The 18,271-nt window shown below is 38.7% G+C and overlaps 1 protein-coding gene across 4 annotated transcripts in view; it reads left to right on the forward strand.

Annotated features, from left to right (window-relative positions):
- The window catches only part of CRIM1 (cysteine rich transmembrane BMP regulator 1), a 196,941-nt gene that overhangs the window by 135,477 nt on the left and 43,193 nt on the right, over nt 1–18,271 (forward strand). For all 4 annotated transcript variants that reach the window (XM_007970963.3, XM_007970962.3, XM_007970961.3 and 1 more), the window contains one exon: nt 9,449–9,577. In XM_007970963.3, the coding sequence (XP_007969154.1) occupies nt 9,449–9,577 (129 nt within the window). The remainder of the gene's footprint in view (nt 1–9,448; nt 9,578–18,271) is intronic.

The raw sequence follows: 18,271 nt of genomic DNA on the forward strand, positions 1-18,271 counted from the left end.
ATACATGATACTGTGATGAGTTTGCCCTTGTCCCTAAAGATCTAGCAAGGCCCCCATCATGAGAGAGGAAGAACAGGGGCCAGGCACACAGAGGCATTGTTTCAACCCACATTGGATTAGCTGATTACTAAGAGATTTCTGTTCTCTTGGAGACATCATAGACATAGTCAAAATGTAGAACAATGATATCAGACTGCTACTCAGCAAATGTGAAAGGCGCAACTGGCTGGTCACTAACATGCTCCAAAGCTTACCAGACCATATGAAAAGACAGCACAGACCCACCCACCATCTCACATGCTTTTCATGTTATCAGTGGAGATAGAAAATGATACTTAAGTTACAATAGGCAGGGTTCAGAATGCCAAACCAATTGCCATACCATTTATCAGCTGAGCATTTGAGGTCTGTGAAAGGGCTAATAATTCATTAGCCATTACCCGGGACCAGTTATAGCTCTGAGCAGACAAGATCAGCATGACATCAATAATTACAACAACAAGTAATGTTGCTGTCACCCTTACAGTATAGTCTTTTCTTGACAATCTTGTTTGAGCATTATAGGAATATTGTAAGGTAGAAATAATGAGTATTCCCATTTTCTAGAAGCCCGGAAAGGTCCATCATAACATGTTAGCCTAATGAGAGAGCAGAGACTCAAGCTATGTTTTCTGACTCCAAATCCATGACCTTGGCATTGCTTCCCAGTAGACCCCCATCGTGAGAAGACGGGGGATGAGGAAAATCAGATGGTGAATATCAAAGTACTTGATCATTGTGGCTTAGATTCAAAAGCCAGTCTCTCCTGGCTCCATCCCCATTGCTGAGACCCAGTTACTGTTATTCTGAACTCTGTGGCCCAGCCTTTGATCCTGGGTTCTTTTCATGAGCCTCTGACTGGAATTTTGACCTTGCTCTTTGACTTCTGGGAGAGCTGGATCTGTTTTCTGCTTCCACTTGTTCATTCCTGCATCCTCCCACCTAGGGACATTACTCAACCCAAGAGCCCTGACCCACTCTCCCATTCTGTCAAGCTTGACCTCTGCCCATTCTTGTTCATATCCGTCCAAATTCTAGGCCCCAGGCCCTAACCATTGGCACTTAAGCCCCCACTGAGTAAATGAGCTGCCCAGCCTCCATCAGTCTGCCAGGCACCAGGATACCATCACCAGCACGTGTGCATTCTGCTCTGCACTCTTCCTTTTCTTTCTCTGATTCTCGTCAGTGTCTAATTAACTCGGTTGTCAGTTTGCCAGGCAGTCAGCAAGTGCCCATAACTTCATGCAGTAGAAGATGAGCTCCTGAGTTGAATGACTGCCTAACTGTTTTCAGGATTATTTTAATAACCCTTTTTATTTGGCATCATCAAGGAGTAGGGTAGTTCCAGAAGTGAATTCTCCATGTAATTAAAATTTGGGATGTCAGATCTTACATGAAGAATTTTGATGTGAGGCCTTCTATAATACTTTGTGTACTTTTGTGCCTTCTTAAGCCAAAGATACAGATCATATTTTAACCCATCTCAGGAAACCGAGTGTCATCACTGAGTAATCTCATTTTGGACAGATTTGGGGATTTGCACTGTATTTTCACTATTATTAAGTATGTCAGGTTTACAATAGCGTTCAGATCTGGCTTTCTGCTTCCGTGGAGCTCATTTATTGTGTACCTCCTATGTGCAAAAGACTGCCATAGTGATGTGGACCCTAAGGAACTTACTGTCTAATCTTCTAAAAGTTAGAAAATTAGAGATTACAGCCTCTTAGGACAATTTTGAATGGGAGCTCTTCTTTGCCAAATCATGTACACTGACTTGAGGTGCTTAGATGTCTTTCTTTTTGCCTTTTTGTTCATTCATTGAGCAGTTCTATAGACCAAACTGCTAGGTGCTGAGGTTATAAACAATGAATGAAGTATTGTCCCTAACGTGCAGACCCTTCCTCGCTGGTTTTCAACCATTTCCCAGAAGGCTAGGTTCCAGTTACCAAAATTCTGACCGCCTGACCCACCCTGTGCAAGTTGAAAATAGCTGCCTAAATGTGCACACACACAAACCCGCATACCTATTAATATAACACATTATTTCCAGTTAAAGTCTACGAAAATATAATTCCTGTGAACATTAGCAATAAAAAGAATAAACATAAAATGTAAGACAAATATAAAAGATCTAGATTCTTGGAATCCAGTGATAATTTTGTGAGCTGTCTCAAGCTGGATTCCTAGAAAAAGATACCCCACTCTATATTAAAAAAAAAATTTTTAATTTGTCTTTTGTGTTCTTATAATAATCTCAATAATACTATCATCTTTTCCTATTAAATATGGTTTTGGTAAAGGAAGAAAAATATTAATATGTTTAACAGCCAAGATTCCTTGGGAAAAGCATACAAAATTAATAAATAGGTCTAAAATAAATATATGATTGCTTCCCTTTCCGATCACAAAATAATACAAATCTTGGGAACATTTGCACACTATTCATTTTAAAATAAAATAAACTGCTCTGAGATAAGTACTTCAGAAATTACAAGGATGTAGGTGTTGTTATGAGAAATGTACAAAGGGAAAAAGGATAACCAAATGTGTAGCGGCTAAAAGAATTTGAAAACTCCAACCGTAAGAGACTTTTTTCCATGACTTAATGAGGCTTTCTTAAGTACACATTCAAACGCCACGGAAATTCCCACTTCCAGATTAGGGAATTTTTATATCTTCAATTTTTTTTTTCTTATTGTCTGCTTTAGTAGAGTTTTCCCCCTAGCTTCATTTGGGAAAATTTCATCTTCACTGTACTTTTCTTCCCAAGATGCAATTATGTTGACAGTTTGGTGATTTATTTGAAAGGTGTTCTGACCAGTTATGGCTCACATTTGAAAAGCATCTGTGTTAGCAGCATGACATACGAAAATACAGCAAAACAGACAAGCTTTGATGCTGTCTTTGCCAGCCTTATCTCCAGTTTTATGGCCCCGGCTAGGAGACCTGATATATTTAGCCATTGAACTGCCATGTAAAGTCAATGACATTTTGGAATTTTCCTACTCATTGGATATTCACATTGCTTAACCAAGTTCAGCCCCCTCCAACCCCCCAATCCCTGCCCAAAATAAAAAAATAAAACTACCTTAAGAAAGAGTGCTTGAAGTAAGTCTGAAAAGAAAGCGCAATTGTTCATTTTTGTCTCTCATAATCAAATAAGCAGGCTTGGGAATTTACAGAGAAGAGCTATGTAAAATGTGCAAAGCATTATTAAAGCCCAAAAGAAGAAGTAATAAGAGAAACGAGAGACAGATAGGAATTGTTAGCTTCATTTATCTTATTACTTCTACTTGAATTTTTTTTTCACTTATGAAGAAATGTAAGAATGTATCTGTCTTTAAAAAGTACTTTTTCTGTAATCCCAGCACTTTGGGAGGCTGAGGTAGGAAGATTGCTTGAGGTCAGGAGTTCGAGACCAGACTGGGCAACATAGTGAGATCTCATCTCAAAAGAAAAAGAAGAAAAATAAATAAAAATGAAAACAAAGCATTTTTTCTGAAAATTTGCATACAAAGAGGTTTTTCCAGAAAGACTTTTCTTAGTGTGTGGGTGTGTGTGCGTATGAATGCATAGGAATGGGGGGTGCTGGCAGACAGCTGCTCTCCACAGCCAGGCCTGCAGTTCACCAGGGGACAACACAGTGAGGCAGCAGTCCTACAGACAGTCAGAATCTAGAAACAGAGTTAATTACCCTCCTGATAAGACAGTGCTACACACAAACCCAACAGGGATGGCTGTGTATCCCTTCAACAGTTGTACATTTACAGAGTCACCCACCCATAGTCAAGAGCTGCTAATTGGTTGTCAGCTTTCCCAGGGCTGCTAATCAGAAAGAGTGCTTCATACATTTCTCAATGGAGATAATTAATATTATTTATGAGAGAGAACTAGCTCATGGTAATCTATCTAAGAACCTTGTATGGATTAATTCAAAACCAGAAGTTCAGTGGAGTAATACAGATTAGACAGCAAGTTAAAAGCATCTATTAACATTGTCATTTAAGCTACATGTACCTGAAATATAAAAACTAATTATTATATTGTTTCAGAAGTGAATATGCCTAATTATGCATTTAAAAATAACAAGGTCAAAATATGTTCATTTTTATTGTTCTCCCGGAGTTGTTGAACTATATAATGTGAGGATAAGACTGATCTAAAAACTTTATACTAGCATCTTAAAGGGCTGAATTTGAATTTCAGCTTATTACTTCCTTGGCCACTTTTTGAAGAATTTCTCATAAAATAACAAAAGGCAAGAAAGTAGAGAGCTTAGATTTGCTTAACACATTTATAACACCTGAATAACCGAATATATATTTATGGTCTAGTACCGTGGCCTTGAAGTTAGATTCATGATTTTCATTTTAACTTTATACTTTTAATCAAATTAATTGTGATCCCAGTAGCTTAATTTCACCATTGAGCAGATAAAATTGCTCCTAGGAAATATGTGAACATCAATATAAAATACCGATGGTGTTTTTCAATAACTTAGTGTCTGAAGCTCTCTAATTTGTAAAAAAAATACTAACATTTTCCTGGAAATACTTTTACTGACAAGACATCTGTTAGGCTTTTTAGGATATGAAAGAAGTAACCCTAAATTTTTAGTAAATGTAAAATGAAGAATCAGCGTGTGTTTATGTTATTGCATGTTATAAGATACTTTGTCAAAATTTTGTTCTCTTAAGACTTGGGATAAGAATTGGTGGCTGAGCATCTGCACTCCTGACAATCCCAAGGGTTCTTTTAAAAATAGCTCTTCTGGACAGTGTAAGGTGCCTGGAGGGTCTCTCAAAATTGTTCAAGAAAACAACAGGTTGAGGAGAGTAATGTTTCCCACTCAGATACTGAGTAGGAAAGAAGCAAACCGGATGTAGACATAACAAACACCCATTTTTGTTCTTTATTGCTTCTAGGCTCAAACTATTTCTAGAATTCTTCTCCACAAGGAAGCTGTTCGAGGGTTCCCTTTAGAAATAGTAGTAGCCAAAGACAGTGAATTCCTGCTGTTTCAAGCCTTCTTCCTTTGGAGGACATTAAGGTATTTCTTTAATTCCTCAGCTGATTCAATAAAAGATGAGATAGAATTTCAGGGTGATCCTATAAACAGTACTTCACTGAATTTCCCCTCTCCAAAACCCCACCTTTATGCAAGCATTTCATCATTCTCCTAAATCTAAGACCATTTATCTCCTCTGAAAGAGGCCTACCAACACATACCTACCCAGCCAGTTTAAAGGAGGACAGTTTTCTTTGCCCCAAGCAACAAGTATCACATACAGGGATGCATCAGTGCCTCCAGAAATCTTAGCAGGACCTCTGTTCAGTTGAACTTTGTTTACCAAACACATCAAAGATGGGGATCACCATCATCCTTCTAGAAAGGCATGTACTCTCTGACACACAATTTCAGTGCCATACCCCATGTAATATAGGAGCACAGATATGTAGGATTTAAATGAGAATCTTCTGGTCTGCAGACCAAAACCCAACAGGTATTTTCCATATTCAAAGCACTGTTGCATAGACTAGAGAATAACAATTCTGGGATAATAACAATTCCTGATGAACAAATTTCAGGATGCTCTAACTTTTAGACAAGCAGAATGTATGTTTCACATACTTTGCTGACACTCCCTCCAGCCTCTTTATTTTATTTTATTTTATTTTTGGATGAGAAACAGTCGTACTGAGATACCATGATTCTAGATTCTTTAAAATCACCTCTTCTCCCACCAGGAACTCTCTTGGATAAAAGCTATGTTAAGAATCTGACCAGCTCTTGGTCATTATTCTTTAAGAACCATAAATATAATATTGATTTGAAATGCTTTAATTCAGGATGGTGTCAAATATGTCTCACTTTGGAGTTAATTATTTAGCATAAGAAATTGAATCTCAGTTGTCTCGTGTTACTTGTTTCTCAAAAAATCACCCTGATATTAGTAGTAGGACTAGTTCTGATATTATATAATAATATATTGGACTGGAAGCAAACTCTCAAATAATGTTTAACAATAATATGAGACTTTTTTCTAGATAATTTGTAAATAGGTAGATAATCTATATACTTACAGGTCATATTTTTGTTGTAATGTTGTTCTCACAGAAATCTAACTACTCTGGATATGGCCTCATATGATAGGAAACCAAGCACTAAAATGTTGGGAGAATGATGAAAGACAGTAGACTGTAATGTATGATTTCAATTGAAATGCCAGGAGACAACTAGTTGCCTGCAAATGTGTTTATTACAACTCAACGGTTACTCCAATGACATAGGATATTAGCAGTAAGGACCCAAGAAACATGTGTTACCACCCGGAAAAAACCTTTAAAATTTGTTCCAGTTTGTATCTGAGTAGGAAAATGAGATGTATTTGTTAAATGTAATAAAATGAGATGCCAAGTGTTAAAATGTCTTTTTAAGAAAACCTAGACTTCTAGCTTTATTTAACATATCACAGTGACTATTGTTGTGTTCAGCCTAATCTATCGAGGGGAAATTGAATGGTTCTAAAGTAAATTGAAAGTTTTCATGAATAAAAGATTTTGTTGCGTTTTTCTGTGTTTAATGTTAAATATTGAGGGTGTAAAAATTTGAAATGGCTATGCTTCCCCATTTCTTTCATCTAATATAGGTCATAAGTGAATGGGAAAATATTAATTTTAGAGGCACAAAATGATTTTTTGCTTCTTGCATGCTACAGCATTGAGGCCTGGAAGGTATCCCGTAGGACTTGTTTTACCTGAAATATTTAACACACACATTATAACACCAGCACATACTGAACGACCCTTTCTTGCAATTTTATTTGTTCAAGTGAACAAAACCTGTTGTGCTGAATATTTTAGGAAAACATTGAACATATTTCCTCTCCTGGAGAAATGTGTGTTACATGTACATCTGTGACTGTGTACATAACTGTTGAAGCCATTTGGATGGATTGGCTTCTATGACTGATACGGGGCTGCCCAAGTCAGCATTGTGGTTCTGATCCTCAAACAACCCAGTCCATTTGTTCCTTTCACTTTCTAGCCACAGATCACAACCTCATGTTAATCATAATATATTTTTTAAAAAAACAGCACATACATCACTATTGAGAGCAAATATCTTTTAGAGGTAGAAGATCATCTTTGTAAAAGTTAGACAATGGATTCTCTAAATAAATCCCTAAAATTCACTGCTGCTAAAATTCCATACTATCCTATGATGATTACACATTTTTCAGGGTCAGTTTAATCTTCTTCAATATGTACTTTTTCGTAGTATATTTTCTGAAGGCAAAAGTTTCTCATAAGTTTCACATCTTAAATGTAAGTAAAGAATAGAAGATTTTGGTATGCGTAGATATACTTAAGACATTTCTTTACCCATAAGCTGTCTGGGAAAGCAGTGTGCATAGAGTTCAGAATTCTTCCCTCAACTTTGGCCTAATCACTCTAGAACATAGAAGTCCTTTCTCACTGGGATAACCTGTGGTGGGTTTACTTAAACCTGACACTTGCCTTCTGCTGTCTCTCATTTTTGTGGTTAGAGTAATTTTGACAAAATGTCGGCAGTCTTGGGACTGAAGATTGGAGTAGAATCATTATTTGAGGTAGCTAATAAAAGTGGTGATAAAAGAAAGACTAATAGGTTTGAGAACTAAAGATGTTTGCAGTAAATTTTAAGATAATGAAGGGGAGCAGCAATACTGTGTCTAACTCAGGACATCTTAAAACAACTAAACTTTAGTTACTTTTTGATGTTTACAGTTATCAGAAAGAATACCTTGGTTATTGAAGGACATTAGAAACTATAGCAGTGAAAAGTTTATATAAAAATTTTAGTAAGATGCTGTTCTTTGTAATAAAAATAGAGAATGTGCTATACTCACTTTATACATATTTTTACTGGGAGAATGCTGATCTAAGCATCTCTCTAGTAAGTCATCATTGCCTGCTACCTGTGAAGAGTTGAATCTCTGTCCCCTTTTAGTAGATGGATAAAAATTTAGAACTCTTGATCTCAGCAGTGGCAGCTAAAACACTTATTTTGATCTCTCTTGCGTGGTAACAGGAGATGAAACTTGAGAAGACAGTGTGGACTAATGGATAGAGTGTTGGACAGGAGGTTAAGAACCTCTGTTCTGTTCTATTCCCAGCCTGCTACTGAGTTGCTATGTAAACTTAGATAAGCCAGTTACCCCCTCTGCACCTCATATTTTCCATCTGTGAAAATGTAGGTAGAGATATTCTGTACTCAGCTCTTTCACAAAGATATTGTGAGCAACAGCTTACTTTGAAGACATTAGTATATTTATTGGTTGAAAAGATGTTGCATAAGTTTGTCAGTGCCTCTGTTTCCTTTGGCAACACCATTCTCACAACCTGGCATTTTATAAACTGTCCCTTATTGATGCGTTGAGAAACAGGTACCATTACAGCAGATTTTGTGTCGCACAGAAGCTGAGAGTGTGACTGGAGTCAGACTGTTTGGACTTGAATCTTGGGTCCACCACAAACTAATACTGTAACCATGGGCAAGTCAGTGTGCTAGATTTCCTCATCTGTAAATTGAGGATAATAATAGCACCCACCTCACTGGAATATGGTAAAGCTGGAAGGCATTTATGAACAGCACTTTAAACTTTATGTAAACACGTACTATGCTTTATGTAAATATATGTAGTTACTGTTATTACCCAAAGCAGTTCTTCATTAATGTGGCAGGTAAGGTAAAGTGTCGCCTCTGGTCTGGCTTTGTTTTGTGCCCTATTCCCAGCATGGCTGCCCACTCTTTCTCCTGAATGCGTGTATCTCCCTCTGCCACTCCCACAAGTCCCTGGGCCCTGAGGATAAGTGTGTAGTTATCTGTCGTATCATCTGTCATAAGTGAGGGAGTGTCACATAAAAGATAAAAGAAATCCAGGTGTTTTAAACTAGTCTCAAAAACTGATTTATTAATTTGGAAAAAAAATAGTAACAGATTTCAGAAGTATTACAGAATGGGAGTGAGATCATTGATAGTTGACAGCTGTATCCTGATTATTATAAAAAACAAACCGGAAAACATCAGGAAGAAATAGAAGAGCAGTTAACAATTTAAATGGAGTTCATTTTAACCTCTCTTGTCTGCTTCCAGTAGTGGTGACCATCAGAGAAGAATTGTGTGAAGGTACCAAAAACTGCATGAACTGCTCAAACACAAAGAAGTAGTGTTCATGTTTTCAAAAATCTGAACACAAATATATCTGTTTCAGGGGTTAAAGATATTACTAGAGCATAAAAGTTTAGGATTTGATGACAATTGTTGATTCGATTTTTTTAACATTGTGGTGTGGAATTTCAAAAATTGAATAGCATCTAAAAGATAATCATATGTTTCATTGATTATTTTTTTCTCTATTATTAGAACCAACCATCATCACAGTTGATCCACCTGCATGTGGGGAGTTATCAAACTGCACTCTGACAGGGAAGGACTGCATTAATGGTTTCAAACGCGATCACAATGGTTGTCGGACCTGTCAGTGCATAAACAGTGAGTAGACAGAAGACTGTATGTTTTTTCTGAGGCCTAATATGATATTGTCAAAGCATATTATGTAATTGAATATCTTTTTCACTCCTGTTCAGACATTCCCTTGACAACCTGAAAAAAGGGGGAAAAAAGTTTTTAACACAAATACATAATCATTTGGGAGAAAGGAGCTGCTTCTTTTTTGTGGTTTTTGTCTCTGTTTGCTTGATGTCCAGTTGCATTAGGAGTGCCACCTGGATTGACTTTGGAGTGCATCCTTCCAGCCACCCAGAAGGCTCTCCCTTTAGTACACTCGCCAGGTCATCCATTGATAAGGAGGTCACCCATACATACAGTGTCACATTCCACATATGACAGCCATAATCCTTAGACTGTGCTTCACTTTGTTGACCCCAGCTCTGGCTCCATGTAGATTCCAATCAAGTGTCTAGGCCCTGCCCTTTAGAGTACAGAAGAGTATATTGCGTTTCTTCCAGAAAAAAATAAAATAATACATACACACACACCCCATATATGTTAAAACCATTTTGAATTCCCCTAATTCTTCTGCCAGGATAAACATCCTCATTCCCCTTGACCATTCCTCGGGTGACAGTTTCTAGAACTTTCTTGATCTTTTCCATCCTTTGACACACAATATGTCATTGTCTTTACATAAAACGTGGCCCACAATCAAGATACCCCAGAATAGGCAGGCATGGTGGCTCACGCCTATAATTTCAGCACTTTGGGAGGCTAAGGCAGGCAGATCACTGGAGCTCAGGAGTTCAAGACCAGCCTGAACGACATGGCGAGATCCCTGTCTCTACCAAAAATACAAAGAAAAAGCTAGGCATGGTGGTGTGCACCAGTGGTCCCAGCTACTCAGGAGGTTGAGATGGGAGGATCACTTGAGCCTGGTGGGACAAAGGTCACAGTGAGCTGAGAGCGCATTACTGTACTCCAGCCTGGATGACAGCACAAGACACTGTCTCAAAAAGAAAAAGGTATTCCAAAATTTGGTCTGCTGAGTACAGTGCTACTGTGTGGCCTAAGTTTGCATTAGCTCCTTGAATTGCACTTCACTGGCTGATATTGAAGTTATAAGTAGCTAAAAACACTAGGAACTTTTTTACATCACCTGCTGTTAGGTGGTTCTTATCTGTTGTATAATAAAACGTTTGATTTTTTTTTTTAGTGATAATATATACCCAGCCAAATATAACAATAAATTATCCTAATCACTTTAAACCATTTTCTGACTAGTTGGGATATTTTTGAATCTTGACAATGTGATCTTATGCTTTATGCCTCCCAGCTTATATTAAATAAGCACAGCTTACATGTCCTTATCTAAATCACTGAATTAAAATAAACTGCACAGAACCAAGGACAAAGACCTGCAGAATGATGCTGAACATAGCTGATCATTCCTTGAGTAGAGTTATTTAGCTGACAACATATATCTCCACAAGAAATCTTGAAAAACACTTGGCCCGTATCTTGTCTGAAGTCAAAATATATTACAAAATACATCAGAGCATTCCTTTGCTGGAAACTCTATTTTTAAAATGAGCTGAAGTTATAGGGGCCTGGCTTGTTTTGCCAGAATCTGTACTGGCTCCTGGTAGTCAGTGCTTTATTCCCCTTAAATGTCACAAATCATATATTTAACAATTATTTCTGAAAAATTTTCAGTTGTGAGTGTCAAGTTGTGTAGTTTTTAGAATATTTTGTCCCTTTTGAATTGACATTTGGCCTATTTTCTTAAATCTCTTTCCATTCTCTTCGATCTCTCTCAAACATAATAGTGGTTCTGTAATAAGCAGGCTTTGGTCCTGTGGGTATAATTACCATGGCTCAGAGGCTTGGACTCAACATAGACACATGCTCACTTTCTGATTTATCAATTATCTCAGACTTTAACATACCACTTAACCTTAATCATTTGTCACTTTTATGAAAATATTTTTTGAAGAAGATACAAAATAGGTGTTAAGCCATTCTACTTCCTCAGTTTACATGTGACCATCATACTATCTGCAGTGGCATTAGTGCTAAAACTGAGTTCATAAAACGCTTGTTGGCCAGGTATGGTGGCTCACGCCTGCAATCCCAGCACTTTGGGAGGCTAAGGTGGATGGACTGCTTGATCTCAGGAGTTTGAAACCAGCCTGGGCAACATGGCAAAACCCCATCTCTACAACAACAGCAACAACAACAAAATACAAAAGCTAGCCAGGCATGATAGCGAGGGCCTGTAGTTCCAGCTACTCAAGAGTCTAAGGTGGGGAGATCTCTTTTTTTTTTTTTTTTTTTTTTTTGAGACGGAGTCTCGCTCTGTCTCCCAGACTGGACTGCAGTGACCGGATCTCAGCTCACTGCAAACTCCGCCTCCTGGATTTACGCCATTCTCCTGCCTCAGCCTCCTGAGTAGCTGGGACTACAGGCGCCCGCCACCTCGCCCGGCTAGTTTTTTGTATTTTTTAGTAGAGATGGGGTTTCACCGTGTTAGTCAGGATGGTCTCGATCTCCTGACCTCGTGATCCGCCCATCTCGGCCTCCCAAAGTGCTGGGATTACAGGCTTGAGCCACCGCGCCCGGCCGGGGAGATCTCTTAAGCTTGGGAAGTCGAGGCTGCAGCTAGCCGTGATTGTGCCACTGCACTCCAGCCTGAGTGACAAAGCAAGACCCTGTTTCAAAAAACAACGACAACAAAAACTCTTGTTAAGCTTGTAGTTACTGCCATCTTTAAATTTCCTATAAGGCTCTATCCATTTCTGGGTGTCCTGACTTCCTACACTTAATTCTCTTTAGGGAAGGGTCAGTCCCTGTTGCCTTTTATACCTCCCTTTAGAAAGCCAAGGTCACGGAGTTACCTTGGCAGCCCAGGTTTTCTCAAATGGCCAACCTTGTTTTTTCAACAAGATAATTAGTAATTGTCATTAAGTGTTTATATTTTAATCCTTCTAATGCCTCTTACATTAAGAAAGCTATGTCTTTCTTAACATGGGATCATATATATTGATTTTTTCTGAGTTTTTAAAAAGTCTAAAAATACAGATTTCATTGTGTCCAGTCACCTCACCTACACTTGCACCTGGGTTTTGCTATTGTGAAATCTTGGCCACCTGGTCATGCTTATCTAAGACTTCGGTCACTTCACACGGAATCTTTCATCATTAAGTTAAAAGAAGCAGTTTCCCTCAACTGCCTTTGAAGGAAGTCAAAATATGTCCCTTGGCAAATAGTCACTGGCAAATAGTCATTTGGCAAGTTGAGACTATAAGGAAGATGCATATTTACCCTATCTTTAGGTTAGTGTTTTATTTGGCATTTTAAAAGGAACATCAGCTTGTGCTACCTGAGTGCACCTCCATTTCATTCACACTTAGGAAGAAATACGTACCGGAGAAGACTGTTGCATTTTGTATCAATAAATTTATTATTTGCAAATTTTACCCATTTGTAGAGATAGCTGGTCTTTCTTCCTTCCCTTCTTTCTTCACCTAATATAAACAGAGCACCTACCACATTCTAGGTAGCATACTAGGTATTAAGGCCACAAAGATGACACAAAAATGCAAGACCTTCCCTAAGGAAAAAGTCTCCTGTAGCATAAACACTCATGAAATATCACTACTTTAAGCCAAAGTCTATAACTTACAAATGTAAATTCTTTTAATAGGAAGCTTTGGTCCTTCATCAGAACCCAGGCTTATGTTCACACCAGAGTAGAGAAAGAACTGCCCGTCTCCCAGGGCTCTCCTTGGTGCTCAGCAGATACCGACTGAGTGAATAAAAGAAACCTTCAGGATCAGAGATGCCTTTGGATATCATTCTTGCCTGAGGTCTCCCTTTGAGGTCTTGCTATTCTAATAATATATCCATCTCATTTTGGATTCTCCTTGACATGAGTTAGTCTTGTTGTCTCGCTCACTGCCGCACCGTATACCTAAAGGCTTACTTCAACACTCGTTGGAATTTTTCAGTTTGTCCTGTACAGAAGTCTAGACATACGGCATTCTGCTGTCACCTCCCCCATTCCTATTGGCAATCCAAGTTATTGGGCAACTTTGGAAGCCACACCTTTGGGATGTGAGTCAAATCAAACCAAATTTCCTGGTCCTGAGTTTTGTCAGATTCTTATGATCGTATGCAACTCTCCTCTCAGGCTCTGCACAGCAGCTTTTGTGTTGCACAGAAGCTGAAAGTGTGACTGGAGTCAGACTGCCTGGGTTTGAATCTTGGGTCCACCACAAATTATGCTGACTTGCACATGGGTAATAAAGGCAAGTTGCTTTACTTCTTTGAGACTCTGTGTCCACATATGTGAAGGGCAAATAATAGTACCAAACTAATAGCTCATTTCGAGGACTAAATAAATGAATGAATGCAAAGCTAACTCTTTGGCTGGCATATGGCTGTTGTTTCCCCTGCACTGTAACTATTTTATAGCATCTTTTTCTGAGTCAGCCCAAGCTAGCTGACATGGAAAGCCCCAGCGTCCCCGCCCCACTTTGTTCCCGCCCCATCACCCTGCCTCCAGTTCTTCCTGCCCTCTAAGGACACTTGCGATCCTTCCAGCTGAGCCTCACAAGTAACTGGGACTATAGGCACTGCCACCACACCCAGCTCATTTTTTTTGTATTTTTCTGTAGAGACAAGGTTTTGCCATGTTGTCCAGGCAGGTCATGAACTCCTGGCCTCAAGCAATCTGCCCGCCTCGGTCTCCTAAAGTGCTGAGATTACAGGTGTGAGCCACCACACCTGGCCCTTCAAGATTTCTTAAAACAAGACCAGCACCCCACAAATATTTCTCCTGTCTTCATTAATTTGTTGTTAGTTCATTCATTCATTATTTTATTCATCTAGCATTTGTTGAGTGCCTACTATATGCTAAGCTCTGTAGGGATACAAAGAAGATTAAAAATAGTCCTTACCCTTGACTTACATTGGTAATTCATTGGTAATATTAGTCATATGTTAATATGTTGTAAAGAGATACAACATAATCTAGCCTGTTGTAGACAATCACATTAGGATTGAAATCAAAACCCTGTAGAAACATGTCCTTCAAAAGTATGTGGCAAGTATATGATACAGAATTCTTTCATTCAAACATATTGTAATTTACTGTTTTAATCTGTAACAAATAACATTCTTGTAACACTAAGAATAGTATACATGCAGGACATATAGAAAGTTTACATTATCCCTGACTCAGTTCCTCAAACACATGTTTAGAATAAAGAATGTTTTTAAAAGTACGATAGCAACAAAAGTTTAAAACTAAAATTATTTTTCAATGATATAAAGCTAAAAAAATTAAATAAAAATAAATAAAAAATAATAGAAAAATAAAATGGTGTAAAGCCACTAGTAACCTAACACTTTATTGATACAAGCTTTTAACAACATTGCTCTTTAACCAGTGTCTGTTGCTAATAGACGTAATATACCCGCTTACTACATAAACTGTATGAAAGGCATCTGTATGAATTAAGTATCATCAATCTTTTGGCATCTTAGTGTACACATCTTTAAATCAAGTGGACTTGATCATATTATTTGTAACTTCTCTTCCAGTTTTAACATTCTTTAATTTTAGATGTTAATAATACTTTTTCTAGAAACTGATGCAGGCATGTAGAATTTTGCATCAGTCAGCAGAGAGGAAAGAGCCTTCATATTTTTCATGAAATATGTATCTGAATCAAACATCACAAGAAGGTTGCAGCATCGAATATAGGGAGGCAGGCTCCTTGTTTTATTTCACTGTAATTCTAAACTAACACCTATCAGGGTCAAAATTGGGACCACCATTTGTAATGTTGCATTTCTGTATTTAATAGTCTTGGAAACTTCATGGCCATCCTGAACTGATAATAGGTTTGTAGGAATTGCCAGTATCTAAGAGTTTAAAATACAGTAAGTCCTTGCTTAACATCCTCTGTAGATTCTTGGAAACTATGACTTTTGTGAATTGACATGTAACAAAACCAGTTTTACCAGAGGCTAATTGATATAAACAAGAGTTAAGTTCCTACCTTATATTTCTGGTCATGAAAACATCACCAAACTTCTAAATAAAGACTTAAAACATTTCTAATAGTAAAAGTTAACGTAAGTATGAGTTATATATACATTTAAGAAAGATTAACAAAAAACAAGTACGATGGTGATTCCCCATTTTTAATGAATCAGCGAGTGATAGTAGTTGTTGTGGTGCTGTGTTAAATCAACGAATAAATGTTTGCAAAGCAAACATTGTAAGGAGCACCTCCTTCTGCCATGCAGTTCAAACACGTACAATACCTACTGTGGCAGGCTCACTGAACCCTTTTGTCCTACATTGTTTATTGTACGTTTGTGTGATTATCGCCTGCTTTAACACATTTTTATTTTATAAGAATTTGTATGGCCGGGCGCAGTGGCTCACGTCTGTAATCCCAGCACTTTGAGAGGCCGACGCGGGCAGATCACGAGATCAGGAGATCGAGACCATCCTGGCTAACCCAGTGAAACCCCATCTCTACCAGAAACACAAAAAATTAGCCGGACGTTGTGGCGGGCGCCTGTAGTCCCAGCTACTAGGCAGGAGAATGGAGTGAACCCGGGAGGCGGAGGTTGCTGTGAGTCGAGATCGCACCACTGCACTCTAGCCTGGGCGACAGATATAGGCTCTGTCTCAAAAAAAAAAAAAAAGAATTTGTATTTGTTCACTCATTTATTTTCCAACATGTTTATTCCAGGCCAGGGTTGAGGGTAGCTAGAGCCCATCCCAGCAGCTCTGCAAGGTGGGAATCAACCCTGGACAGGACACCGTCCCATTGCAGGGTGCACTGACGCGCACACACACACACACACACTCACACTCACTCTCTTTCTCTCTCACTTTCTCTCTCTCACACACACACACATTCAGATTAGGACCATGTAGACACTCCAGTTCACCTAATATGCTCATATGCTCATCCCACACAACATGGAGAGAACATGCAGTCTCCACACAGAGAGCGGCCCCAGCAGAGAACTGATTTTTATTCCCCTTGTTAAAGTTATGACGCGATGACGTTGAACAAAACCACTGCTGTTTGAGGACCTGCTGTACTACAGCGAAGAGTATGCAGAAGTATGCATCACTCCTCTAGGGGACACCATCCACAGTGTGTTCTCCATGGAGGTTACATTGTGTTTATATATAATAAAGAATGAATGGCGCCCCCCACAGCTGCATCACGTGTTGAGCATAGGAGCAAACATTTCTTTTTTTCCAGAATGAACAGAGTGTTTACTACATAGTTGCTATCGACCGGCACTGCTGTACAGGCCCTGTACTTTGCCATTATTCATCACTTTCTCTTCAATAGTAACTTCTCTCCATGGATTAGAAAGCAGTTTTAGATCACAGTAAAGTCATAATGCTGAAAAATTATGAACATAAAGCCACCTTTTTCTCCATGGTTGCCTCAAGTGATGTACTGAAGCTTTACAAACAAACAAACCCCTACCCTTCTATGAATACTGTTTTTCTAATCTCTGTTCTACTCTTTATTTATGGTTTTTATTGTTTTTGTTTTTGTTTTAAAACACAGGTTCTAGCTGTGTCACCCAGGCTGGTGTGCAGTTGTGCAGTCATAGCTGTCACTGCAGCCTCAACCTCCTGGGCTCAAGTAGTCCTCTTGCCTCGGCCTCCCAAGTAGCTGGGATTACTACATTCACTCACCACCACACCCAGCTAATTTTTTATTTTTTGGCAGAGGCAGGGTCTCACTATGTTGCACAGGCTGGTCTCAAACTCCTGGCCTCAAGCAGTTCTCCCACCTCGACTTCCCAAAGTGCTGGGATTACAGGTTCAAGCCAGCTGCAGTCAGTCTGCTCTTTAGTTAAATGTTTGCCATGATGATACATTTCTCTTAAGAAAACTTCATAATTGACATATGTGGATTTAAGACTACCTTCCAGTCTTTAATGTTGTCTATTTCTGAACTAGAAGATGGTATTTTGAGATGTTTTGGCAAGTGCCAGTATTTCAGGAAAATTTCAGTGTTATCAGAGTAAGTTATTTTCATGCTGTCATTTCTCTGATAACATGGCAGTCTTCATGACAGTGGAGGAGTAGGTAACAAGAACATTGATGCATTTATTTAGCAAATGTTGTGGAATACCCACTCTGTACTAAATACCACGGCAGTCCCTATACAGTGTGCCTAAAGATACCAGGGCCTGGGACTAGAGCTCCCTCTGTTGGGAAGCTGCATGTAGATGGGCCAGAGCGTAGCACGCAGGCGAATGTTCCCAGTTCAGGCAGCACTAGGGCATCCCACTCTAGGAGGCATAGCCAGTCTCCTTCTAATGAATGTCCTGTATTTTTATTTAAATGCACCAGCCTTTCTTTGAAATTCCCTTCCATTGCAAAGCAGAGGTAGATTACAGACTAGTTTTTAACACGTTGTTTAAACTTGAATGGAGACACAACAGTTTTCTTTAAAGGTGAAGCACATTCTAGATCAAGGTCTATGGAAAAACTCCTTCTTTATTGCAGGACCAGAAAAATAAAGGCACCAAGGTGCTCAGGCTCCAAAATTTCAAGGAATTTAATCCCAAGGGATATTGACTGACTCTGGGAAGTTTACAGGGTGTTTTAAATTCATCTGTTTCCCAACATAATCCATTTGTGGTCATGACCTAAAAATTCTTGTGACAGAAAAA

This window comes from Chlorocebus sabaeus, chromosome 14 (genome assembly GCF_047675955.1).
Source record: "Chlorocebus sabaeus isolate Y175 chromosome 14, mChlSab1.0.hap1, whole genome shotgun sequence".
NCBI classification, from domain to species: Eukaryota; Metazoa; Chordata; class Mammalia; order Primates; family Cercopithecidae; genus Chlorocebus; species Chlorocebus sabaeus.